This window comes from Pelophylax lessonae, assembly GCF_965119305.1.
Source record: "Pelophylax lessonae genome assembly, chromosome: 4".
Classification (NCBI taxonomy): domain Eukaryota; kingdom Metazoa; phylum Chordata; class Amphibia; order Anura; family Ranidae; genus Pelophylax; species Pelophylax lessonae.
In genome coordinates this window covers 152,450,565-152,477,569 of record NC_138771.1, presented here as the reverse complement: position 1 = coordinate 152,477,569, position 27,005 = coordinate 152,450,565, and the positions used below count along the sequence as shown (strand labels likewise).

Below are 27,005 nucleotides of genomic sequence, written 5' to 3'. Positions count from 1 at the left end.
TTTACAGTAAGTGCTTACAAAAATCCAGTCGACATGTGCTCGGAACAATCGTTTGCCACACACAAGATGGCGCCGCAAGGCGCGAAAATACAATACACAGCATGCTGTATGAGCGCCCACAGTGAAGCCAGACATGCTGCCCACACTTAAAATGTCAGACCGGCGGTTTTTTAACCCTGCAGCGGTCGCCACATGTGTCTGCATCGCCAAGCACCCTGAAGTGACATTAGGAGAGGGACCCCCAAAACCCCACACAGCGCTGCTGTGAGAATAAAAACCCGGGGGGGGGGAGCCCAAAAACGCACAGACACAGGGGACACCACAGACACACATGGACTGCCGACCCCAGACAGAGGCCCCACACAGAATGTACTTACCTGTACCCGATGGCGTGGGGTGCCTCATATCAAGCAGGAAATCGCCCACCCTCAGATGGCAAGGGAGTGCCACCAGCCAAAACGCAGAACACTAGTAGTGCACGGACGAACCTATGCTGTGTCCGGTGAGGTAGCCACCTCACATGGCTGCATCCCTGATGGACAGGGATGGGTCGTTTGTCAGGCCAGGGCGAACACATAGCCTGCGAAACGCTCGATGGCGGGCAGGGATTCCATCTGACCTTCTGTCCTGGAGAACCAGGACGGTCAGTCCGATTCCCGGCTCCGCAGGCGCCATCTTCATCCGAAGATCCACTAACTAGTGCTGATAAAATAAACAGCTAGCAATGTAAAGAAAAAATGACAGCTTTTGAAAATAAATCATAAAAGAAAAAGAAGAAAGGCTGAGACAGTAGCCTCAGCACAGGGAAGCCTATCCACTCCTGAAGCTAGGCAGAAGACAAACTAAATTGGGATGGCTACTGCAGGGGGGTATTGGACTAGAAGGACAGCCCCCATGGGTGTGACTATGTAGATTTATTGTTCTTTTACAAGTCTTATGCCTAGAAACTCCTGTGGAGATGAAGTCAATACCCATAAGTGAAGACTGTGCGAATAGGCGGCGACTGTCGGAGGATGTAAGAGAAATTACAGTTTTATATCTTTATGTTTGAAGCCTGAAATGTGGCAAAAGGTCGAAAAGTTCAAGGGGGCCAAATACTTTCGCAATGCACTGTATTTAAAAGAAGCTAAACTATTCAAATTAAAGGGGGGAATATTGATAGAACCAGAAAGAGCCATAACCCAAGAAGAAACTTTAGAGGCTTTAGAAGAGATGGCTATAGGAAAGAGCCCGGGGGCGGGATGGCCTTCTGGCTATTTATTATAAAAAATGTAAAGAAATCCTAGTTCCTAAACTATGTACGTATTGGAACTCCCTGGCAGATGGAAGTGAAATATAGCAATCATTGCTTGCTCATTATACAGTAATACCAAAAAGAAGATAAAGATACCACACAGTGTTCTAGCTATAGACCAATATCTCTATTAAACGTAGATATAAAAATATACGCGAAAATACTAGCCACTAGACTAAAGGGTTTAATGCCAGAATGGATACAAAAAGATCATGTAGGGTTTGTGTCAGGGAGAGAAGGAAGAGATAAAGGGGTAAGAACATTGTTACTCCTACAAAAAAAGTTAAAAAAGATGGGCTCCCAGCCTTGCTCCGGTCAGTAGACGCAGAAAAAACATTCAACAGGGTGGACTGGGCATTCATATTAGCAACACTGGAGCAGTTAGGTATTGGACCAAGAATGATTCAATGGATCAAACTGCTATATAAACAACCAAGGGCAGCAGTCAAAATAAATGGGACATTGTCTCAAGCTTTTGAGCTGAAAAATGGCACGTGACAGAATGGACAATAGGGGTGATAAAGGACACCCTAACACTTGAACCTCTAGATATAAAAAGGGACTGAGACCTGGGATGCAGAACAAAGTAGCAGCATATGCAGATGATATTTTGTTTTATGTTTCTAGCCCCAGAATAACCTTGCCTAATATAATGAAACTTCTCAAATACTAAGAAGGCATATCAAATTTTAAAATAAATCCCGTGAAATCATAAATCTTAAACATAACATCTTAAACATAAATAAGAAAGAAGGAAAAGATCTACAGGAAGAAATTCCGTTTAAATGGCAGGGAAAATTAAGATACCCAGGGATAAAATTTACTGCAAAATGGAAGGATTTATAACAAACAAATAACATACCGTTAATAAATAAAATTAAAGAAGAACTAAGAAAAACCTCCAACGGACCACTCTCCTGGATAGGGCGTATCAATATGATTAAAATGGGAATCTTACCGAAAGTACTCTATAAATTTCAAATGCTTCCGAATATTTATATATATATATATATATATATATATATATATATATATATATATATATATATATATATATATATCTCAAAGAGTTATTTTAATACGTTGAAGATGATGATATGTGGGTTTATTTGGCACCATAAAAAAAGAAAAAAGAATAAAATATGCAGTGATAAGTAAAGATAAAACACAAGGAGGTTTAGCGCTTATAAAGCAGTCCTACTAACTAGAATCACTGACTGGACATTTAATTCACAAGGGAATAGTTGGGTAAAAATAGAAAACATGTTAAGTGAGACACCTTTGAATAAGATGATTTGGGTACCACAAAAACACTGATATTTTTCTGTAGACACTAGCACGTCATTAGGGAATAGGATTTATTGCACAGACAAAGGAAATGGGATTGAAACTCACCATTAATACCACTTGCAGGAACCAAATATTTTTTTACCAGGGATCGAGACACTTTTTGGGGGATGGATAAAGGATAAAAATTCACAATTAAGGAATATCATGAAAGAAGGGAAGATACAGTATCTCACAAAAGTGAGTACACCCCTCACATTTTTGTAAATATTTTATTATATCTTTTCATGTGAGTGTACAGATTTTATAACAGTGTCAATTTGCTGTCTAAACCTAAGGCAAAAAAAGTGAGTACACCCTTAAGTGAAAATGTCCAAACTGTGCCCAATTAGCCATTTTTCCTCCCCAGTGTCATGTGACACGTTAGTGTTACAAGGTATTGGTGTGAATGGGGAGGTGGTATATTAAGTTTGGTGTTTTCGCTCTCACTCTCTTATACTGGTCACTGGAAGTTCAACATGGCACCTAATGGCAAAGAACTGAGGATCTGAAAAAAACAAAAAGAATTGTGGCTTTACATAAAGATGGCCTAGTCTATAAGAAGATTGCCAAGACCCTGAAACTGAGCTGCAGCACGGTGGTCAAGACCATACAGCAGTTTAACAGGACAGGTTCCACTCAGAACAGGCTTCGCCATCGTTGACCAAAGAAGTTGAGTGCACGTGCTCAGCGTCATATCCAGAGATTGTCTTTGGGAAATAGACATAGGAGTGCTTCCAGCCTTGCTTGAAGGAAGGGGGGGGGGGGGATCAGTCAGCCTGGCAGTGCTCAGACCATATGCCGCACACTGCATCAAAATTGGTCTGCATGGCTGTTGTCCCAGAAGGAAGCCTCTTCTAAAGATGATGCACAAGAAAGCCCGCAAACAGTTTGCTTGAGGACAAGCAGGCTAAGGACATGGATTACTAGAACCCTGTCCTGTGGTCTGTTGAGACCAAGATAAACTTTTTTGGTTCAGATGGTGTCAAGCATGTTGTGGCGGCAACCAGGTGAGCAAAGACAAGTGTGTCTTGACTACAGTCAAGCATGGTGGTGGCAGTGTCATGGTCTGGGGCTGCATGAGTGCTGCCGGCACTGGGGAGCTACAGTTCATTGAGGGAACCATGAATGCCAACATGTACTGTGACATACTGAAGCAGAGCATGATCCCCTCCCTTCAGTGACTGGGCTGCAGGGCAGTATTTCAACATGAAAACGACCCCAAACACACCTCCAAGACGACCACTGCCTTGCTAAAGAATCTGAGGGTAAAGGTGATGGACTGGCCAAGCATGTCTCCAGACCTATACCCTATTGAGCATCTGTGGGGCATCCTCAAATGGAAGGTGGAGGAGCGCAAGGTCTCCAACATCGACAAATAATGGTGGCCACACAAAATATTGACAGTTTGGGCCCAATTCGGACATTTTAACTTAGGGGTGTACTCACTTTTGCTGCCAGCGGTTTAGGACATTAATGGCTGTGTGTGGAGTTATTTTGAGGGGATAGCAAAATTTACACTGTTATACAAGCTGTACACTCACTACTTTACGTTGTTGCAAAGTGTAATTTCTTCAGTGTGGTCACATGAAAAGATCTAATGAAATATTTACAAAAATGTGAGGGATGTGACACTTTTGTGAGATACTGTATGTACAATGAAGTAATTAAGACCCAAAAGAAATCTCTTGATGATAGACGAATGGAGACATTTTGTAAAGACTTTGCCCTAACCAATAAGATCAGAACAAAATGTATTACCTTTTGAAAAAGTTCTCAGCTCGCAGATTGCGCCGAAGCACTGCATTTCCCAGAAATACAAGATCCTTACAAGATTGGCAGAACCAGTCAGCCCACCCTTTTTGGGGAAATGGGAAGCAGAGCTCGACGCAAGCTGGAGCGAACACAAAAAAGAGAAAATAATGAAACTAGCGGATGGCACTGCAATAGATCTAAAAACGAGGGAAATTAATTACAAATGTCTGTCAAGATGGTATAGAACAGTGCTCCCCAACCTTTTTATCGCCGCGGACTGGTCAACGTTTGATAATTTTTCTGTGGCCCGCTGGTGGGGGGGGGGGGGACGTCAATGCAGAGTGCCCACAGCATTGCCCCCAATCAATGCCGAGTGCCACAGCAATGCCCCCAATAAATGCAGAGTGCCACAGCAATGCCCCCAATAAATGCAGAGTGCCACAGCAATGCCCCCAATAAATGCAGAGTGCCACAGCAATGCCCCCAATAAATGCAGAGTGCCACAGCATTGCCCCCAATAAATGCAGAGCGCCACAGCATTGCCCCCAATAAATGCAGAGCGCCACAGCATTGCCCCCAATAAATGCAGAGCGCGTCTCCTCAGTCATCCGGCGGTGCCTTCTCCTCGGCCAATGGCGTGCGGTTTGCCTTTCGGCCAATCGGGAAGCGGGAGGACCCGCTCCCTGATTAGCCAGGAGGAGGATCAGTGTGACAATAGCGAATTTCAATTCGCTATGGTCTCACAATGGGTGGGCTCGAGGGGGCGCAATGCTCTGCGCCTCGGCCGCCACAGTGAAATCATTTAAAGTTCCTTGGGCAGCCGGGTACCGTTTGATCCACGGACTGGTACCGGTCCGCGGCCCGGGGGTTGGGGAACACTGGTATAGAACACCCACTATAGCACATCAATATAAAATTGGAAATATCAGTGCTATGTTGAAGAGGATGTGGGAAAAGGGGAACTATTACACTTATATAGTGGGAGTGCCCAATAAAACAGAAATTCTGGGAGGAAGTAATACAATTGATTGAGGAAATAACAGGAGTTAATATGCCTAAAAACCCTGAAACTTATTTATTCCATAGTACTAAAAACATATAATAATACAATATAAAAAGTCAGTGACACCTCACCTAATAAATGCAGCAAAATACCTAATTCCAAAATATTGGCAGACACCAGAAGGCCCAAAGGTAAAGGGCTGGATTAGGAGAATAGATAACACTTATAATTTAGAGGAATTGTACTATTTGGGAGAAAATAAAATTGGAAAATGTATGAAAATTTGGGAAGGATGGAAAGTGTTTAAAGGTAAAAAAGATATGCTGAACTAGTGGGTGTTTAAAATAGGAGCAGATGGAAGACTGGGATGCGAAGGGAGATAGGGGTGGGAAAGAGAATGTGTGTTACACTTGTAAAAGTTCTTTATGGCTTTATCAATAATATGCATAACTTGTGTAATGTGAAAATAAAATTTATATTATTAAAAAAAAAAAGTTAATATACTGCAATATGTTAATATACTTACCAGAAGAGACACTACAGTACTAGAATAATAGGCCAAGTCCTCAATGATCTCAGAACGCCGGTTAGCACCAATACGCAGAGATCGGCTATGGACTTCCTCTGGTAGCACAGTAAGGATCTCCAAGAGGAAGGACAATGATGCTGGGTCATTACCATAGCTATAAAGGAAAAACAAATCATCAGAGAGAGAAAATGTAATATACAATCACTAACCCACAAAAAAAGCAGCACATGTGACTAAACATGCAGACAGGTCTGGATGGGTAGACATACATGTAAATACTTACGATTCTACAAGCGTTTGTACACAGCCTTTCCAGGAAGCCATCTGCAGGGCAAGATCTGCTATTGCTAAAGCCAGCTACAAAAACAAAAAAACGTTTCTTTTAAACCTTTGTAACACACCTACAGATCCTTATCACAATATAATATAATATATAATATATATATAAATCCAAAACAGGTGGGGTGAACAGCATGTTGGTAGTTGCTATATGCAATGCAATTAGACCATCCCACCGGTCATCTATAGAAAAACATTTTGAAGGATTTCTGCACAAACATTCAGGTAAAAAAAACATACAAAACTCAATCAGCAATGATGGAATACTTGCTATCGAGTTTTGTACGTTTTTTTGTGCAGCAAAGCTGCAATCCTTTGAAATATATATAAAGTAAAACCTTGGTTTGAGAGTAACTTGGTTTAAGAGCGCTTTGCAAGACAAGCAAAATTTTCAAATAAATTTTGACTTGGTTTACAAGCGATGTCTTGATATACAAGTAGCTTCAAGTCACAGCTGAGTATAAAAGAGAAGAGAGGCGCCTCTAAGTGTAGCAATATGGTTACATTTAATGAAGGTACAACATTTAGCAACTCACATGGTTGATGATTGGAACAGGCACATCTAAGTATGCAGGCATCCAGGCTAAAGCTGTCCACATAGACCATCCTCTGCACCGCCATCTACGTCATCCCTTCCATGCTGCCCCTCGCTTTTAGATCCCTTTACTGCAGGGTGGCTTTACCCCGGATGCCTGCATACTTAGATGTGCCTGTTTTATTCATCAACCATGTGAGTTGCTAAATGTTGTACCTTCATTAAATGGAACCATATTGCTACACTTAGAGGCGCCTTTCTTCTCTTTGATACTCTGTAGCTCCTGCTGGATTTTGCTTCTTATCCCCTTGTGGAAGGGGCTATTTGTGGATGGACATTTTATGGTTATATAACCTATCGCAATGCTATAATCTTTTTATATGGACTATAAACTGAAGGACTTATGAATAAATGGTTGTGGAACGAATCATCTGAGTTTCCATTATTTCTTATGGGGAAATTTGCTTTGATATAAGAGTGCTTTGGATTACAAGCATTCTTCCGGAACGAATTATGCTCGCAATCCAAGGTTTTACTGTATTTCAAACAGCATATCTTGTGCATGCTTTTCCCTTCTACCATTAATTGGCTAAGAAAGCAGAGCTCTAATCAAAAGTGAAAAACAAAATTAACAACCCACTAATAAATAAAATAGAACTAGATGTATTCAAAAGGATTGAAAAGAGAAGCAGAACAGTGACAGGCTAATTTTTCTGTCACTCTGCTCTCTTACCAGCAAGCCTCCTGTTGGCACACGAACCAATCCGCTCCTTTTCCTGCTATTTTCTATCATACTCAGTATAAATGCAGAGTAAGCGCTTAGTGGACAAAGGAAGCAGCTAGCACCAGAGAATAATATGCCCAATTCCCCTCAGTGTATGCAAAATGGGAATTTTGTACTTACTGTAAAATCCATTTCTTTGAATTCATTGAGACACAGCTCTCCATAAGTCCTAACTACTGGGTTACATTGCCTCCTCCAGGAGTAGGACTAGGCAGAACAAAAAAAAAAAACAAACACACCTGGCTACGCCCATGGGCCATCCTCAGCTTAGTATATAACCCTCCTCTCTGCTCTAGGTAACCAGTTTAGCAACAAGCAGTATTAGAAGTATCAAAACTCCTTGGAGAGGTGGGTGCTGTGTCCGTTGATGAACTCATGGATTTTACGTTAAGTACAAAAATCAAATTTTCTGACTTCGTTCATTGAAGGACACAGCGCTCCATTAATCATAACTTCTGGGATGCCCAATAACCGTGCCAAAAGGAAAATGAGGGGTGGGGAAAAAAATCCAAGGCTAAACATAAGTGCTCCCAACGAGGACATAGAAGCCTTAACCGGGTCACAGGAGCCTCTGGGGAAAAAAAAAAAAAAAAAAACACCCCTAAAGAGGCAACAGCCCCTCTTAAAACAGCAGCCTGCAAAACTTTGCGGCCAAAAGAAGCCTCCGCAGATGCCAAAGTATCTACCCTATAGAATTTTGTGAAGGTATGCACTGACGACCAAGTGGCCTCCTTCCAAACTTGCGATATTGTTGCCTGATGACGGAAGGCCCAATAAACACTCAGCACCCGAGTATAATGCGCCATGACAGGGAAAGGTGGAACCTGACCTTTAATGAAATAGGCCTGAGACGCCTTCTGTTTGATCCATCTGGAGATGGTAGCTGAAGAAACGGTCAGCCCTTTTCTTGGTCCATCTGTAACCACAAACTGGGAGTCTGACCTTCGAAAAGAGCGTGCGTCTACCAGCGCTTTTTCATTCGCTGCTGCCAGCATGGAGGAATCATCCTCACTATTGGATGGATCTGGGAGTGTGATATTAAGACCCCCTGGTCAGGCTGCGTCCACGGCGGCATCAGGCTCAGAATTAGATGAAACAGGCAGCCTGAGCAGGGGAAGGCGGGGGGACGCTTCCTCCTGGGCCTTTGCCCACACGCCACTTCCACCCAGGACACTAAGGACTGCAGGACCCTTGTCAGTGCAATCATGGTAAGCTGGGATTTCCAAAGGACCTGCCACCTGCATGAGGGGGTCAGTGGGAGAGATGTGACCCTGAGGCTCCATAAGGTAAGGAAGACCTTGCAGTACAAAAACGATCTTTTGGCACCATTAAAGGATCCCCTCAAGGCTCAGGGTACCCATCAGCAGAGAGAGATAACAGGGATCCCCAAGGACTCACCCTACCAACCGGAGGAGCGCAGAGAATTTGAACCCAGCATCATCATGGATGCTATCCCTGTTCATATGTCCCGGGCACAGGAAAAGGAAACTGATAAGGAAGAGGAGGAGCTTTGGCATCCCCATGAGGCTTCAGTTGTCTCCCAGATTAGGGCAAAAAGGCCCCCAGGGAATCTTTGGGCTACACAAACCTGGCCACCAACCTGAGACCAGCCGGACTAAGAGAAAATGGCCGCCATCAGCTACAGCGCGCTGCCAGGCTCTTCCCTGCGCTCTCTGCAATGCTGCACCCACTCCAAGGGCAAACCCTCTGCAAGGGCAAACCCTCCTAAAGGTATGACACGTTAGAGGAGACTGCGCACTCTGCACCAGTGTCTGCACTGGGACCCGCCTGCACTATACCCACACTGCAAACAGTGGTGCATGCAGCTAGGGGTCTCCTACACTAAGACCCCTCCAGACTACCAGGGCAGGACACACTATCCCAGGACCCATACAGAGTGGGGATGGCGGGGGAGACCCCAGGGGTCTCTGCTGCATCCTCTACCCTGGGACCCCCACCAGACTCCCGATCCAGACAGGGGGAAAAGGGAGAGGGGGGAAAGCCCAGCTCACAGAGATTCTAAGGATGGGAGGAGGGAGCCTGCAGGCAGGTCCGACCGTCCCTGGAAGTTAATCGCATCCACCCCAAAAAAACGCAGAGGGGGGAGACTGTACTTACCAGTCCTTGGTGCGGGTAAGGCTCCAGACAGAATCCTCGCCACCTAAGTAGGGGAGCTGTTAGCGAAGGGACCTCTGGGACTCAGACCCAAGCCCGGTCGCATGTGACTCTGCAAGACGTTTAACTTGCGGGCCAGCCTATGTCCGTGAGGGTATGTCATAGCCAACCTAGCGCGTAGCTGCGGTCTGCACATGCTCGCTGGCTGGGCTGGGGGACCATTGGATCTAGATTATCCAGGCCATTGCCCAGCCCTGCAGTTGACTGTACATCTCCCGAGAGAAAAAACAAAAAAGATGTAATTAAGGAGAAAAAATTGCTAGGACCAAAGATCCCAGTCGGGAGTCTAGGTCCATACTCCTGACTAAACAGAATAAAAACTGATTACCTAGAGCAGAGAGGGGGGTTATATACCAAGCTGAGGACGGCCCATGGGCGTAGCAAGGTGTTTTTTGTTCTGCCTAGTCCTACTCCTGATGGAGGCAATACAACCCAGTAGTTATGATTTATGGATCGCTGTGTCCGTTGATGAATGAAAGAGAAAGACACATGGGTCCATCGCTAAACACATTTTAACATCTAAAAATACACTGCTCAAAAAAAAATAAAGGAACACTTTTTAAATCAGAGTATAGCATCAAGTAGCAGAGGGAGTTTTTAATCAGTTTCAGCTGCTTTGGTGTTAAAAATAAAATTAACAGGTGCACTAGATGGGCAACAATGAGACAGACAATCTCCAAAACAGGAATGGCGTTACAGGTGGAGACCACTGACTTGTTTCCCTACTCATCTTTTCTGACTGTTTTTCACTAGATTTGCATTTGGCTAGGGTCAGTGTCACTACTGGTAGCATGAGGAGATACCCGGACCCTATAGAGGTTGCACAGGCAGCCCAACTCCTCCAGGATGGCACATCAAAACTTGCCACTGCCAAGTTTGCTGTGTGTCCCAGCACAGTCCCAAGAGCATGGAGGAGACTCCAGGAGACAGGCAGTTACTCTAGGAGAGCTGGGCAGGGCCATAGAAGGTCCTTAACCCATCAGCAGGACCAGTAGCTGCTCCTTTGTACAAGGAGGAATAGGATGAGCACTGCCAGAGCCCTACAAAATTGCCTCCAGCAGGCCACTGGTGTGTATGTCTGCCCAAACAATCAGAAACAAACATCATGAGGGTGGCCCGAGGGCCTCTAGTTGGCCCTGTGCTCATTACCCGGCACTGTGGAGCTTGATTGGCGTTTGCCATTGAACACCTGAATTGGCAGGTCCGCCACTGGCACCCTGTGCTTTTTACAGATGAGAGCAGGTTCACCTTGAGCACGTAACAGACTTGAAAGGGTCTGTAGAAGCCATGGAGAACGTTATACTGCCTGTAACATTGTTTAGCATGACCAGTTTGGTGGTGGGTCAGTGGTGGTCTGGGGAGGCATATCCATGGAGGGACGCACCGATCTCTATAGGCTAGACAATGGCATTAGGTTTCAGGATGAAATCCTTGGACCCATTGTCAGACCCTACACTGGTGCAGTGGGTCCTCAGTTCCTCCTGGTGCATGACAATGCCCGGCCTCATGTGGCGAGATTATGCAGCCTGTTCCTGGAGGATGAAGGTATGGATACCATTGAATGGCCCCCAAGCTCGTCTGACGTACATCCAATAAAAACACCTCTTGGACATTATGTTTTGATCCATCCAATGCCACCAGGTTGCACCTCAAATCTGTTCAGAAGCTCAGTGATGCCCTGGGTCCAGATCTGGGAGGAAATACCCCAGGACACCATCCGTCTCATTAGGAGCATGCCCCGACGTGGTCAGGCATGCATACAAGCACATGGGGGCCATACAAACTACTGAGTACCATTTTGAGTTGCTGCAATGAAATTTCAGCAAAATGGACTAGCCTTCTGCATTATTTTTTTCACTTTGATTTTTGGGGTGTCTTTGAATTCAGCCCTCTTTAGGTTGATCATTTTCAATTCCAAATGATGTGGCATCCTTTTGTTCCTAACACATTACCCAGTCCATATCAGTATAGATATCCATCATGATATTTTTACCCATTGAGATTTGATGTGTTCCTTACATTTTTTTGAGCAGTGTAAATAACATATCGGGGAAAAGACCTCAGTGCAAATACAAAATAATACATAAAACTAAATTCAGAAAAACAAAATGTGAAAAAATGATACACAAATAAGAGACCAATCTATAAGCCCATTTATCAATGTATATAAGGAGTGCACAAATTCCTAAACACATACATAACTTCCTCCTTAACTTCATTCAAGGTGTGTAATTTACACTGTGAAAAAAAAAAAAAAAAAAACTGAGAATGTGCTAGTTCGTGAAACGCGTTGGAACAGTTTAGAATGCCGACATCATGCCATCACATTTGTAGGTGCTGGCAATTTTCTTTATGTTTTATACTGCATTTGGAGATTGTAAATAAATACTACATGTCTTCGGGGAGCCCTTGAGGTAGATTTTGTTTGCATCATTCATCGCCTATATAATATCTTTATATCAATGGACGAATTATTCTTTCTGATTGGAGGCACTAATCTCCCTAACACTCCCCTGCCCCATCATTTTTTTCTCCTTGATTATACAGTCTAGTAGATCATTCATTGTGTAATCTTATGTCATGTAATATATATTATTATCTTTTTATCCATATTATGACAGGGGAGAGGAAAATAAAAGATTTTATTTTTCTTAGGCATTTTCTATTATTTTTACTTTATTATTCAAATATTTGTTTATATATATTACTGGTGTTTGTAGTGGGTGTTTTTCACATATTTTAATTGCATTGTAAGTCCCCGTTCACACTGGGGCGACCTGGTCGCCTGACAGGTCGCTCGCCATAGAGAAGCTATGGACCCGTTCTAATAGGAGCGACACAAGTCGCTCCGACTTAGAAAAAGGGTCCGGAGCTTCTTTGGGGCGACCTGCATAGACTTCAATGTTATGAAGTCCGTGCCGGCCGCTCCAAGGTCGCGGTGCGAGCAGCGCGCCGCGACCTATGAGGTCGCCCCGGCAAGTCGGATCGCCCCAGTGTGAACGGGGCCTAATACTTTAAATCTCTTAAATAAAAGCATGCAAAAAAAATAAATACTGCATTATGGAAGTTACATCAGGCTCTGTTTGGTGAGCATCTATCCCATACAGCCACACTCTATATCCATGCACCCTGGATCGTGAAGATCTGGTCAGTGGATCCATTTAAAGGAATTGCTTCTATGAGAGAACTGTTGTCATCTGGGAGATTACATAGAGCGCTATTGCAGCTTTTAACTTTAGCCAGTCACATGTTCTGGCGAGTGTGGAGTGTTGGTGGTGCTTTTGGCACAGTAGATTTTTACAGTGTAATTCACACACCTTGAATAAAGTTAAGGAGGAAGTTATGCACCATATGTTCAGGAATTGGCTGATTCCTTGTACACATTTATATATGGCCTATTGATTGGTCTCTTATTTGTGTATCATTTTTGTAGACTTACGTATTTTTTTGTGAATTTAGTTCTATATAATATCTTTCATTTGCACTTTGGTCTTTTCACCGTTATGGGTTATATTTTTTTAGATGCTAAAATTTGTTTAGCACTGCGCCCATATATATCTTTACATTTTCTATCATACAGTATGCAAGCCCTGCTATACAGGGACTGTAGAAGGCAGATTTCAGATCAAATTCAGGTCAAATTACAGCTTGAATTTATTAAAAAAATACATTTAGGCCTTGTTCACACTTGCTCAAAATAGTGATGTAGAACAAACACACCTATATTGGTAATGGGCGTTGTTCAGCGCATTTGATGAGCGTTCATCACGTGTTAAAAATGCTCCCCAAACACCTAATGCAAGTTAAAAAATGCACCGCGGATGGCTAATTTTCCTTGTGAACAAGGCTTAATGTGCCGCAAACACGACACAAAACGCACAGCTAACATGTGCCAGCTTGTTACCATAGACTTGAATGGAGGGAGTGACGATGCTTCAACTCCTTCCAAACTTGACATGTACCTTAATTTTTGATACACAGCAACATGATGCAAATGCTTCAGGATTTGATAATGTTAACAGCTCTGTGCACGGTCCATATTATCAACTGCAGACTGCTTTTGTAGGCATTTGAGGAGCATTAAAAGCGCCTCTCAAATTTCTTCCTTTTTTGCTTCGTCCTCCTGTGCTTGTGCGCAGTGGTGAACATATACGTAGGTTATGTCCACATATGTAAACGTGTTCAAACCACACGTGAGGTATCAGCACAATATTTCTAGCACCATATCTTCTCTGTAATTCTAAACTGGTAATCTGTAAAAATTTCTAAAGCGTCGCCTGTGGAGGCTTTTAAGTACACTAGTGTGCCACCATTCCACAAGCGTGTGCAATTTTAAAGCATGACATATTGGGTATCTACACCACGGTGTAACATCATCTTTCATATTTTACAATATTTTCTTATTTTAAAAATTGGCTTACATATTGTGCTTTGTTTTTTGTTATTATTAAAGTGTATTTTTTCCTAAAAAAAAAAAAAAAAAATTGCGTTCGAAAAAACCACTGCGCAAATACCGTGTGACATAAAAAATTGCAAGGATCACCGTTTTATTCCCTAGGGTAGGGATATGCAAACTGTGGTCCTCCAGCTGTTTCAAAACTACAAGTCCCATAAGCCTCTGGGTGTCATACTTGTGGCTGTCAGAGTGTTGCTATGTCTCATGGGACTAGTTCTGCAACATCTGGGAGGGCCACAGTTTGCATATCGCTGCCCTAGGGTCTCGGCAAAAAAAAAAAAAATGTATATAATGTTTGTGGGTTAAGTAATCTAAGAGAAATGTCAGAATTGTTCCAGTTGGCAAGTGGTTAAGGTGTGTGTTTTCCTGCAATTAACTAATTATTAGGTCTTCTGTGATAGTGCTCATGTTATCATTCATTCAAAAAAATTAAATATTTTCAATTTTAAAATCATTGTCACATTAAAGTGTTACTAAAGCCTGTTTTTTTTTTTTTTTTCTCTTAAAAATTATAACAGTCATGTCTATACTGACCTGCTCTGTGCAATGGTTTTGCACAAAGCAGCCCCAATCCTCTTCTTCTGGGGTCCTCTGCCAGTACTCCCGGCCCCTACTTTTTGGCAGATGCCCTCACAGAAATTGGCTTTCCATGGAGGCACCTGTGTGTGTTCTCTCCCGATTCCCGCTGCTGCGTTAATGGACAAAGACAGCGGTACTCAGCCTCCCGCTCCCATGTCACCATGTCACAGCTGTTGATTGACAGCAGTGGGAAAGAATGACTCCCACTGGTCTTGTGCACCATGCTGGATCGGATAGGGCCCAGGTAAGAAAGAAAAAAAAGGTGGGGGGGGGGGGCTGGGGGGAGCAGCAGCCCAAATGTTTTTCACCTTAATGCATAGATGCATTAAGGTAAAAACAGTGGTTCTAAAGGCAGAAGGTTAATAAATTAAGATAAAAAAAAAAACTGTGTGCAGCAGCCCCCCTAATACTTACCTGAGCCCCATTTCGATCCAGCGATTTTGCACGAGAGACTCGGCTGTCCGGAACTCTCCCTGATTGGCTGAGACAATAGCAGGCACCACTGGCTCCAAATCAAAGTTACTAGGCCAATGCTTAGAGGGGAGCGGGCCGAACCATGGTTCGTTGTCTGAATGGACACACAGAGCAGCAGCTCCGGTGCTCCAAAGCAAGCTGCTTGCTGTCAGGGCACTCGGCAGGAGGGAGAGGCCAGGAGTGCCGGCGAGAGACCTGAGATGAGGAGGAGCTTGGCTGCTCTGTGCAAAACCAACTGCACAGAGCAGGTAGGTATAACACGTTTGTTTTTTTTTAAACAATAAAAAACAAGGCTTTAGTATCACTTTAAGGGCTCTTTCACACGGGCGGTCCGATCAGATCCGCCTGCCAGTTTTTTAGGCGGATCTGATCAAATGCCCCATTCAGCCCTATGGAGCAGCGGATGTCAGCGGTGACATGTCCGCTGACACCTGCTGCCATCCGCATCCGATCCTGTCCGTGAAATCCGGACGGATGGAAACCCTATTTTCCATCCGTCCTGGGGATCAGATGGGATCGGATGAGAGCGGACAGGTGGTCCGCTCTCATCCGATTCCCCATAGAGAGCAGCGGGGGCTGTGACACCTCCCTCTCCGCACTGCAAGCGGAGAAGGAGCTGTCATCCGCCGGCTCAGCGGGGATCGCGGATTGATCCCTGCTGAGCAGCACGGATCCGCCTACGGAGGCGAACCGTGTGAAAGAGCCCTAAGGCCTCTTTCACACGGGCATTCCGTATGTCCGTATATCACCCCATCGGTTAGCGGGTGATATACAGACATATGCATGTCAATGGGATTGCGGATGTCAGTGGATGACCATCCGCTGACATCCAATTTGCATCCTTTCAGTTCTGTTCCGTTTTTTGGAACGGAACAGAACCCTATTTTTTTTCCATTTAAAAAACGTAAAGGACGCAAAATCGGATGTCAGCTGTGTCATCCGCAATCCCATAGACATACATTATGTCCGTATATCATCCGCAAACGGATGGGATGATATGCGTACATACAGACCAGATGACACAAGTGTCATCCTTGTCCGTAAAAAAAAAAAGTGCCGGAGCGGATCGCAATACGGTCCGCTCCGTGTGAAAGAGGCCTAAGCCATTTCACAGTCTATATATTCAATAGTGCTACAAAAAAAAAAAAAAAAAAAGCACACCTTACCTGAGTTACAATAACAGGAGACATGTCCTTCAAGTTCTGGATATGTGATAACAAGGAGTCCCTCAGGGAAGTATGGGAGTCGGTGGGCAGCTCATAAAATGATGTTTGAATTTTCATCTTCATGGTTTGTGCAGCAAAATAGCAGGATTCGACATCCTGATGAATCTGTAGCAATTGGTCAGAGATCTCCCATGCATAAACCTAAGAAAATTACAAGAAAAACCCATCAGCCAGCACTAACCCACAGATTAACTCTTAGCTGCTGGACTCCAATCCTTAAATTTGCAATTTAACACATTCATAATAAGTGTAGTTTGTTTTTAAGCTGAGGATCTGTGGAAATAAAAAAATGGTACTATTGATTTTTACACATACCATAGACTTGAGCATATTTTTTTATCAAAACATAAGACAATTCATAAACACACTAAAATGGTACCTGATAAAACAAACATAACGAGGTTTCTAATCTTCCTAAATTTACATAAACTAATACGTTTGTGTAAAACTGAATATTGCAAAAAAGTGTACATAGGTGAAAAACACCAAAGCATTTTGCTACATTAGCCATAAACCATTATACTCAAACACACTAAAATTATTGCTAAGTTTCTAATGTGTGCAAAGATACATAACATGCAGTGCAAGAGGCATTTGGGTATATCTATGCATCCTAATTAGGTGTGGGTGGATGTGCATGAATTGAATTATTTTATATATTGCTTATGTTTAATTCCTTGGAGTTCATTTTTTTATTCCCATTTACCTGACCCTTCAGTGAATAAGCCTGAACAACCGTCTGCCTGATCCACCTGGAAATGGTCGCTGCAGATGCAGCCAATCCCTTACGAGGTCCCTCAGTAAGAACAAAAAGAGCATCTGACTTTCTGAAAGACTCAGTAACCGCCAAGTAAACTCTGATCGCTTGAACCACATCCAAAGAATGCAAGGTAATTTGTTAGCATGCTTGGGCTAGGGACAGAGTGAAGGCAGCACGATGTCTTCTTTCAAATGAAAATCAGAAACCACTTAAGGGAGAAAAGATTGATTTGGTCAGAGTGCCACTTTATCTCAGCCTGTGGGCAGAAGTGATAGCCACCAAAAAGGCAACCTTCTTAGACAATGAAGGCACAGGAATCTCCCAAATGTTCTCAAAAGGAGAACAGATAAGACCAGATTTAGATCCCACGGAGGTAGTGGGGACCACCTTGGAGGAGCCATATAGCGCACTCCCTGAATGAAGGTACGAATCAAGGCATGCGTAGCTAACGGGCGTTGAATCGCTAAGGCCGACACTTGGCCTTTGATAGTGCCCAAAGCCAACCGCTGCTCAACCCCTTTCTGCAGAAAGGCCAAAACCCTAGCTACTGAAAACAAGCGAGGGTGCACTTTCAGCGATTCGCACCATGAAATCTACGACTTCCACGTACGATGATATATCCTCCTTGAAGTCAACCTCCTAGCCTTCAAGAGCATAGGAATCAGAGAGTCAGCAAGACCCCTATCTCTCAACACCTGGCTTTCAACAGCCATGCCGTTTAACCCAGCGACTGTAAAGCAGGATGGAAGGTCAGACCCTGAGACAGCAGATCTTCCCTGAGAGGAAGTCTCCAAGGAGCATCGGCGACCAACCTTACTAGGTCAGAGTACCAAGACCGGCGAGGCCAGTCTGGAGCCAAATGAATGACCGAAATCCCTTCCACCTCTATTCTGCGTAGAAATCTGGGCTGAAGGCCCCCCCCCCCCCCCCCAAGGCGGCGGCCGCAATTTTTCTGCCACGGGTAGGGGAAAAAAACTTGCAGGGGGTAGGCCTAGTATCCCAGAGGCAAGGGGAACCGAGGGAGCCCCGAGGGTCCGACTATTCCAGGGAGGGGGCCCACATCCACCCCGAGAACCACAGAGGGTTGGGTGGGACAGTATTACTCACCATACCATGGTACCAGGTAGGCGTCACTTCCGCACAGACCCCCTTCCACCCGGGAGGAAGGTGCTACCAGCCGGGGGGGGGGGGGCTTTGACTCAGGGCGTACCAGGTCGATCGCATCCCAGCGAGTCTTGTCCACTTGCAGGCTCGTCCCCATCCATCAGGGCTCTGTTGTGGCAAGGCCGAAGTCTGAACTATAACCTGCTCATGCTCACTGGCCAGACTGGGTGACCATAAGGATCTAGGTTTTACAGTCCGAAACCACAGCCGGCTGTTGCTTGTAGTTCTCCAGGAACTCTAAGAAGAAAAAAAAAATCACACATTTCCCTATTACAGCTAAGGCCGAAGTCCCAGCAGGGAACTAGGTGCTATTCCTAAACTAGGCAGAAACAAACTGGCTGCTGTAGCAGAGTGTGTGGGTTTACGCCTGCAGGGACAGCCCACATAGGCGTGGTAAGGCTTTTTCCTGCCTAGTACCCATTCCTGATTAGAGGAGCATAACCCAATGGTCTAAGAAGATTTGGAGCTGCGTCTGTCGAATTTCAGAGAAAAGGATTTTACGGTAAGTAAAAAAATCCAGTTCTGTTTTTTTTTCCCCATCAAATTTTCGGTCTTTTGTTTATAGCGCAATAAAATAAAAAGCCCAGTGGCGATCAAATACCATCAAAAGAAAGCTCTAGTTGTGCAAAAAAACAATTATATAAACTTAATTTGGGTACAGCGTTGCATGACCAAGTAATTCCGGTTAAAGTGAAGCAGTGCTAAATAGCAAAAAAAGCCTGGTCATGAAGGGGGTAAAATCTTTCCGGAGATCAAGTGGTTAAAGGGACATATGTTCATTTACATCTACTTTCACGGCATCCTCCATTTTTGTAGACATAAACTGATGTGCAAACTGATGTAAACGGAACTAGAGTAAAGACAGACATAAAACTGATGAAGACTGATGTATTCCAAACCAGTATTAATTTGTTTTTTTCTTAGCAAAATTGTGACTGATGACGATGCAGATGTAAAAAGGAATTGTCCTAACTAAAGTGGAACAAGCCATCCTAGGCAAAAATGATGGCATGCACTTCAACACAACCTTGTCCTTGTGTAGCACAAAAAAATGCTCCTTACAAGTTAAACCGGAACTCCAAGTTTCCTGTGACTTTGAAAATTCTGACTGAGTCAACTTGGTTTGAATGAATACTGTAACAAAACGCTCCGTCCGCCATGGAGGCTGTAACAGTGCAGCAGCTTGGGCTACATAAAATAAGCTGTGCTGTGTCCCTGGTCAAGTCCTACACACTTCCCTTCTGTGGCCAGAAAGAAAGTCAATCATTTAGGTAAATAACCCATTCAGGAAGTGACTTGTATTTTTATCAATGAATACAAGGTATTCTCTGATTGGCCAAGGGAAGTACCAGGCAGACGATGTCACAAGCCCCACTGGGGCCAAAAAGAGAATGCTTTGAGAAGGGTCTTATAACCCCTACGCTCTGAGTCAGCATTAAAGTGTAACCCCAAAAAAAAAGCTCCTGTCCCTTTAAGGCAGGGGTCGTCAAACTTCGGCCCTCCAGTTGTTCAGGAACTACAATTCCCATCATGCCTAGTCATTTTTGTGAATGTCAGAGTTTAACAATGCCTCATGGGATGTGTAGTTCTGCAACAGCTGGAGGGCCGCAGTTTGAAGATCTCTGCTTTAAGGCATGATATATTGCATTGTGATTTTGTAGTGTCATTTATCCCTTTCCATGTTGTACAATACCTGGTTGATCCTGCCTGTTCAAACTGACCACGCTTATCATGGCTGATGCCTTGATTGAATATTCTGCTGCAGCTGCTCCTCCTTTAGTAAAATGGTTGTAAAGTAACATCTATTATATAATTTTTTCCTCTCTGTTTTAGTAGCATATTAAAGCAGAGCTGCAGCCCACCCACCAAAAACTAAAATTATATTACAAGACAATGGGGGGGGGAGACACACAGCCCTTGATTCCTCACTCATCTCTAATCTCAGATTGCCTTTGTTCTCTTCAGCTGACATCCCACAATCACCAGGGGCAGAAGCAGCTGGGTGGGACAACGTGGTGGGGGGGGGGGCGCGAGATAGATGCTAGCCACTGGGGCGCCTTGTAAAAGAGTCATGTATTGTACACAGACACTTCCCCTGCCACCCCCTCCTCTGTGCCAGCGAGTAGCTGTAAATAAACATGAAGAAACTTTGCTCACCATCCACCTACCATGAATCACTGCAGCCTGGTTACAAACAGACCCCTGGACTAAGGGAAACCGGCAGTGAAGCATTGAGTCTTCACAGACAGTTTCTTCTGAGACCTGTGATGTGTCCTGGAAGGCTGTGGGGGGGATGCAGAGGGGCCAGAACTTTTGCTCAGGTAGCCGTGGCAATGTGATCAGAAGTGAGAGCGGGTACCCCCCCCCCCCCAAAAAAAAATTGCCAAATCTGGGGGGTGGGGGGGGGGGGGGTTTAAATAAGCAGAAATTCCTCTTTCAGGTGAAGCCCTGCTTTAATATGCCTGGTAGCCCAGAATGTGCTTTAGAACAGATCCCTCCAGCAGTACACCGACACCGCTGACAGGGGGTTTCTTCTTCAGAGTTTGCAAGCTATGGCCATCTGATTGCATGTGCATGTTTAGGAGATATTCATTTAACTTACAGGCAAGCTTTAACCACCCCCCGTCCGCGCTACAGCCTATATACGGCTGCAGCGCGGACTCGAATTTTCGGGAGGCCGTTTTTAAACGGCCTCCCAGTGACACGCCCCCAGCGCGCTCCCGCGAGCGCGCTGCGGGGAAAATCTGTGTCGGCCGTGTCCCTTGGACACGGCCGATCACAGATCGTGGTGAATGGCCAATCACAGCGGCCATTCACCACGTGATCTGGCCGTCCAATGAGCGATGATCTCATATGTAAACATATGAGATCATCTCTCATCGCCGGCGCTCCTTCCTCACACAGAGCCTGCAGTGTGAGGAAGGAGGGGGAGCCTCACAGCGCCGGGGACACACAGCAATGTAATCAGGGCACCGATCACCAGTGCCCTGATTACTGCAAGGTAAAAACACACACACAGTGCCCCCCAATCAGTGCCCGCCATCAGTGCCCATAGTGCTGCTAGTCAGTGCCCATCAGTACCTGCTCATCTAGGCACTGATGAGCACTGACTGGCAGCACTATGGGCACTGAGTGTGGGCACTGAGTGTGGGCACTGATGGTGCTGCCCATCAGTGCCGCTCATCAGTGCCACCCGTCAGTGTCCAGTGCCATCCGCCAGTGCCCAGCAGTGCCGCCTCTCAGTGCGGCATATTAGTACCTCCTCATCAGTGCCACCTCATCAGTGCCCATCAGTGCCGCCTCATCAGCGCACATCAGTGAAGGAGAAAAATTTATTTTCAAAATTTACTCGCAGAAAATAAGAAAAACTTTTTTTTTTTTTTCAAAATTTTTTGTCTTTATTCTTTTTTTTTGTAAAAAATAAAAAACCCAGAGATGATTAAATACCACCAAAAGAAAGCTCTATTTGTGTGAAAAAAATGATAAAAATTTCAAATGGGTACAGTGTAGCATGACCGCGCAATTGTCATTCAAAGTGTGACAGCGCTGAAAGCTGAAAATTGGCCTGGATGGGAAGGGTGTTTAAGTGCACAGAAGGCAAGTGGTTAATACAAGCTTACCTTGAGGTAAATATGGAACAAAAAGGTTTACTACCACTTTATTGGGGGAAAGGGGAAAAACAAAAACAATACAGGGGGTGCCAATGCCGACATTTTTTTGAAAATGTTAAAGCTGAACTCCAAAAATTTAGCAACTTTGTAAAATGTGCCGATTACTAGGGGTAAGGTCCAATGAGGTGCATGCCACCTTATGGATTTACAATTTACTTTTTAATGAGTTTTGGAAACATTAGGAAACCTAACTATCACTATACTTCTGGCGTTCTGATGCTGGAACTTCTGGTCTCAGCTGCAGAGTCATGTACAGCCGCTGTGCCAGCCCCTCCCTTACTCCTGCCCAATCACAGAGAATTTAATATTAGGTGAACTCTTTCACAAAATACAAAGGCTTCTGTGAATGCACAGTGAAGGGGAAGGGCAGGTAGAGATGCTGTGTGAGAAGATAGCATCTCTCCGGTTAGAGCCCTGGGATTACAGCGATAGCTGTACTCCAGGAGCTCTGTAAAACCATCTGATATAAATTAACCACTTCAGCCCCAGAAGGTTTTACGCCCTTATTACCAGGCCATTTTTTGCAAATCTGCACTGCGTTGCTTTAACAATTGCACGGTCGTGCGCCGCCGTACCCAAATACAATTGATGTCCTTTTTTCCCCACAAATTGAGCTTTCTTTTGGTGGTATTTGATCCCCTCTGCGGTTTTTAGATTTTGCGCTACAAATAAAGAAAAGAGCGACAATTTTGAAAAAAAAAAACAAAAAACACAATATTTTTTACTTTCTGCTATTAACCACTTGCCGACCGCCGCACGACTATTTACGGTGGCGGTCAGCCCCTCACAGGCAAAGCAACGTAGGGCTACGTCGCTAGCCTGTGAGGCTCTGGGGAGCGAGCGCGCACCGCCGGAGGCGCGCTCCCGCTCGGTCACGGACCCCCCCCCCCGCGCGAGTGGCCGGCGGACCCGATGTCCGCCGGGCACTCGCGATCGCCTGTTACAGCGGGAGAAAGGCAGGCGGCTAATGTAAACAAAGCCCCCTGTCATTCTCCCCTGTGTAAGAATAGTGATCATACGGTTCTGCCATTTAGGACTGTTGATCTCTGTTCTTACACCTCAAGCCACAACCAATCACAGTTAGAAGCACGCCCCTAGGGACACACTTAACCCCTCCTCCTCATAAAAAGTTAACCCCTTCACTGCCAGTGTCATTATTACAGTAACAGTGCATATGTATAGCACTGATTACTGTAGTAATGTCACTGGTAACCCCCAAAGGGTCAAAAATGTCAGTCAGTGGTCCGGTCTGCCGCAATGTCGCAGTCCCGCAAAAAAACAAAAAAAAAAATGCAGATCGCCGCCATTACTTGTTAAAAAACAACAAAAATTACAAAAATCTTTCCCTTAGTAAACGCAATAACTTTTGCGCAAACCAATCAAAATACGCTTTTTGCGATTTTTTTTTTTTTGGGGGGAATTTCATATAAAAAAAAATGTGAAAAATGTTTTTTTTTTTGTTTATAGCGCATGATCAAATACCACCAAAAGAAAGCTCTGTTTGTGGGGAAAAAAAGGGACGTCAAATTCGTTTAGGTACAGCGTCGCACGACAGCGCAATTGTCCGTTAAATTCACGCAGTGCCAAATCGCAAAATAGGCCCTGGTCAGGAAGGGGGTGAAATCTTCCGGGGCTTAAGTGGTCAAACATATCCAATAAAAAAATCTAATTTTTTATCAGTTTAGCCCAATTTGTATTCTGCCACATATTTTTAGTAAATAAAAAGCGTATAATAATTGGTTTACGCAAAAGCTAAAGCGTTTACAAACTATGGGATAGATTTTTGGACTTAATTTTTTTTGTTGTTTTTATCAGTAATGGCAGCGATTTTTAGCGGGACTGCAACATTGCAGTGGACAAATCTGACACTGACACTTTTTGGGAACCAGTGACACCAATACAGTGCTCAGTGCTAAAAATATGCACTGTTGCTGTATAAATGACACTGGCAGGGAAGAGGTTAATACTGGGGGTAATCAAGGGGTTAAGTGTGGGTCTAAATTGTGCTTACTAACTGTGGGGGGAATGGGGGGGGGGGGGCTCTGACAGGCACACAGACATCAGTGTTTCAGCTTAGCCGAGACTTACGATCTTATATCCAATAAAGAAAAAAAAATTGAATTTCTCAATTTAGGCCAATATGTATATTTTTAATAAAAGAATAAAAAAAACCCAATAAGCGTACATTATAGTTATATCGTCTACAAACTATGGGATATATTTATGGAATTTTTTAATTTTTTTTTTTTTTTTTTTACACTAGTTATGGTGGCAATCAGCGACTTTTAGCAGGACTGTGATATTGCGGCGGACAAATCAGATACCTGACACTTTTGATACTTCTTTGGGGACCAGTGACATTATTATAGTGACTGTAATGACACTGGCTGGAAAGACGTAAACATCAGGGGAGATCAAAGGGTTAAGTGTGTGCCTAGCTGGTATTTCAGTGTAGTGGGGGAGGTGCTTTTACTAGTGGAAGGCATGAATCACGGTCCTGCTTTACAGGAACACAGGATCCATGCCTTCTGTACTGACAAAATGGCAATCTGCCTTGTTTACATAGGCAGACTGCAGTTCTTCCTGCGTACCGATCGATCAGCAGGTTGCGGCGAGAAACCGGGTCTATGGATCAGTCGCAGTGGCGCCCACTCCTGCCCGATACCAAAGAAGTGTAGGATCGCTAACATATACATGATTCTGCGCAGTTAATGTGCTATAGGGCAGTGGACAAGCAGCTAAGGAATTAGATATAGCACAGTGCTTTTGCCATGTCAATTGTCCCTTTCTATGTGGTAAAATACCTGGCTGATCCTGTCTTCCCCTCTGTAAACTGACCACATTTATCATGGCTGCTAATCTCTGATAGTGTGACCAGTTTACGTGCCTTTGTCATCCTGCTCTCGTCTCAGCATCTCCCCCTCCCTCCCTATCAGTTCCGTAATCTATGGGAGAGCCGGTCTCCTCCCTACCCTGCCCCTCCCCGCTCCTGCCTGGGTATTTTCCCTGCAGCTGCTCCAGTGCTTGTAAAGTAAAGAAACATGTATTAATTACTTTATTCCCGTGTTTTAGGTCCCTGTTCAGTAGAGTTTGTGTGTTTTCCTAAAATTATAATGCTAAATACCTGCTGTGCAGACACGTGACCTCCCTCTGCCAGCTTGATTGATGACAGAAGGGTTCTGCAAAGAAGGTATTTAGAATTATAACTTTAGGAAAAACACACACACTGTACTGAACTGGGAGCTAAAACAGAGGGAATCAAAATAATTAATACCTGTGACTTTACAACCACTTTAGGTTAGAGGAGGTTAAGTGAAAGAGGTTGAATTAGGCAGAATTACTGCAAATGGGAGTGATTGCTCCCTTTAGTGCAGGGGTAGGGAAGTCCACATGTCCTACAAGTCCAATGAGGCACTGAGAGACTGATAGCTTGGGGAAGTCATGCCTGTGGCTAAAGGTATGATGGGACTGAAGTTAGCCTAGTCCTGCTTTACTGGGTAATCTATAAATCTCTTTATTTGATACAATAAGACCCCTTTCACATGGTTGGTCTGATAAGGCCTGTCTGCCAGCTTCTCAAACGGTCCTAATTTGAAGCATCATGTTAGTCTATGGGTGGCCAGATGTAAATGGACTTGGGGCTCTTTCACACAGGCGGACCGCCTGTCCGTTTTTTGGCGGATCTGAACGGTCCCCCCATGCATCCCTATGGGGCATCGGATGTCAGCGGAGACATGTCTGCTGACACCCGATCCCATCCGTCAAATCTGGACAGATGGAAACCCTATTTTCCATCCGTCCAGCGGATCGGATCGATTGAGAATGGACCGACGGTCCGTTCCCATCCGATTCCCCCTTAGAGATGTATGGGGAACTGACAGCTGTATCTCTGCACACAGCACGGAGACACAGCTGTCATCCTCCTGCTCAGTGGGGGATCGGTGGATTGAGAAAAACGGACTCCGGGGGGGGGGGGTACTTGAGTGTTTTTCCTTTTTTTTACCCCCCAGACTCGAATGCGATGGGTCAGAGGTTGTAAATAGATACCACTGGCCGCCTACAATTCTAAAAGTCCAGAAATCTCCAGTATTTACATGCAGGAAATAATGGACAGACAAGTCACAAAACTGACTTCCATTCCACTCTGATTTAGCAGAGAATCTGTACAGAAATATTAAATATTCTCTGCTGATTAGACTTAACATGGTCCATGTAAAAGGGGCTTGACGCAAATTTTGAAGAGGAAAGGTCACATCAAAAACTACTTTACAGTAAACATAAAAATCACTCAAAAATATGTTCACGAAAATTTCACTACCCTTTAAGAAACACTGTCCATAAGCCCAAATGGTGCCAGAACAGAACATGCTGAAAAGACGAGATACCTAGGGCCTGACATTTAAAAAGCGAAGAGAGACTACTTCATGCTGAATATTCCATGTCCACTTCTCTTCTGAGTGCTTCTACTGTCAGCATGCCGTCAGAAGGCAACGCACTGAGCTACTGCATGAACATCAGCCTGAGAGGTGAGGATGAAAATCCTATTATAGAAGTGTTCCCACATTTCACCGCCGTCTTATTTTCAACACTAAAAAAAATATGAAAATAAGTAGCAATGGCAGCGAACAAGGAAAATCAGAGTTCTGATGTTATCCAGAGAACATGACCCTTGTACTGCAGTCAGCAAGTGCGTTCATTTTAATCAGTTTTATGTAAACCACTGCAGACAGATTATGAAAGCATCACCTATATGCTTCTGTGTAGAATTACAGGATTTTTTTGCATGATACAGTGCCGCCATGTAATCCCCCTATCGGATAGACAGCAAAAAGACCTTTACAATGGGCATAGCAAACCTGGTATGTGTGTGTATCTGTAGGCTCAGGGAACTGGTGTTACCAGAACACCAAATTACCAACAGCTGCAGCACTCGCT

At 44.3% G+C, this 27,005-nt stretch overlaps 1 protein-coding gene across 4 annotated transcripts in view; it reads right to left on the bottom strand.

The window, feature by feature from the left end:
* TNPO3 (transportin 3) overlaps positions 1-27,005 on the bottom strand; it is a 117,001-nt gene that overhangs the window by 79,124 nt on the left and 10,872 nt on the right. For all 4 annotated transcript variants that reach the window (XM_082253085.1, XM_082253086.1, XM_082253087.1 and 1 more), the window contains exons 2-4: positions 16,416-16,616; positions 6,191-6,264; positions 5,905-6,061 (exon numbers count right to left, since the gene is read on the bottom strand). In XM_082253085.1, the coding sequence (XP_082109211.1) occupies positions 5,905-6,061; positions 6,191-6,264; positions 16,416-16,616 (432 nt within the window). The remainder of the gene's footprint in view (positions 1-5,904; positions 6,062-6,190; positions 6,265-16,415; positions 16,617-27,005) is intronic.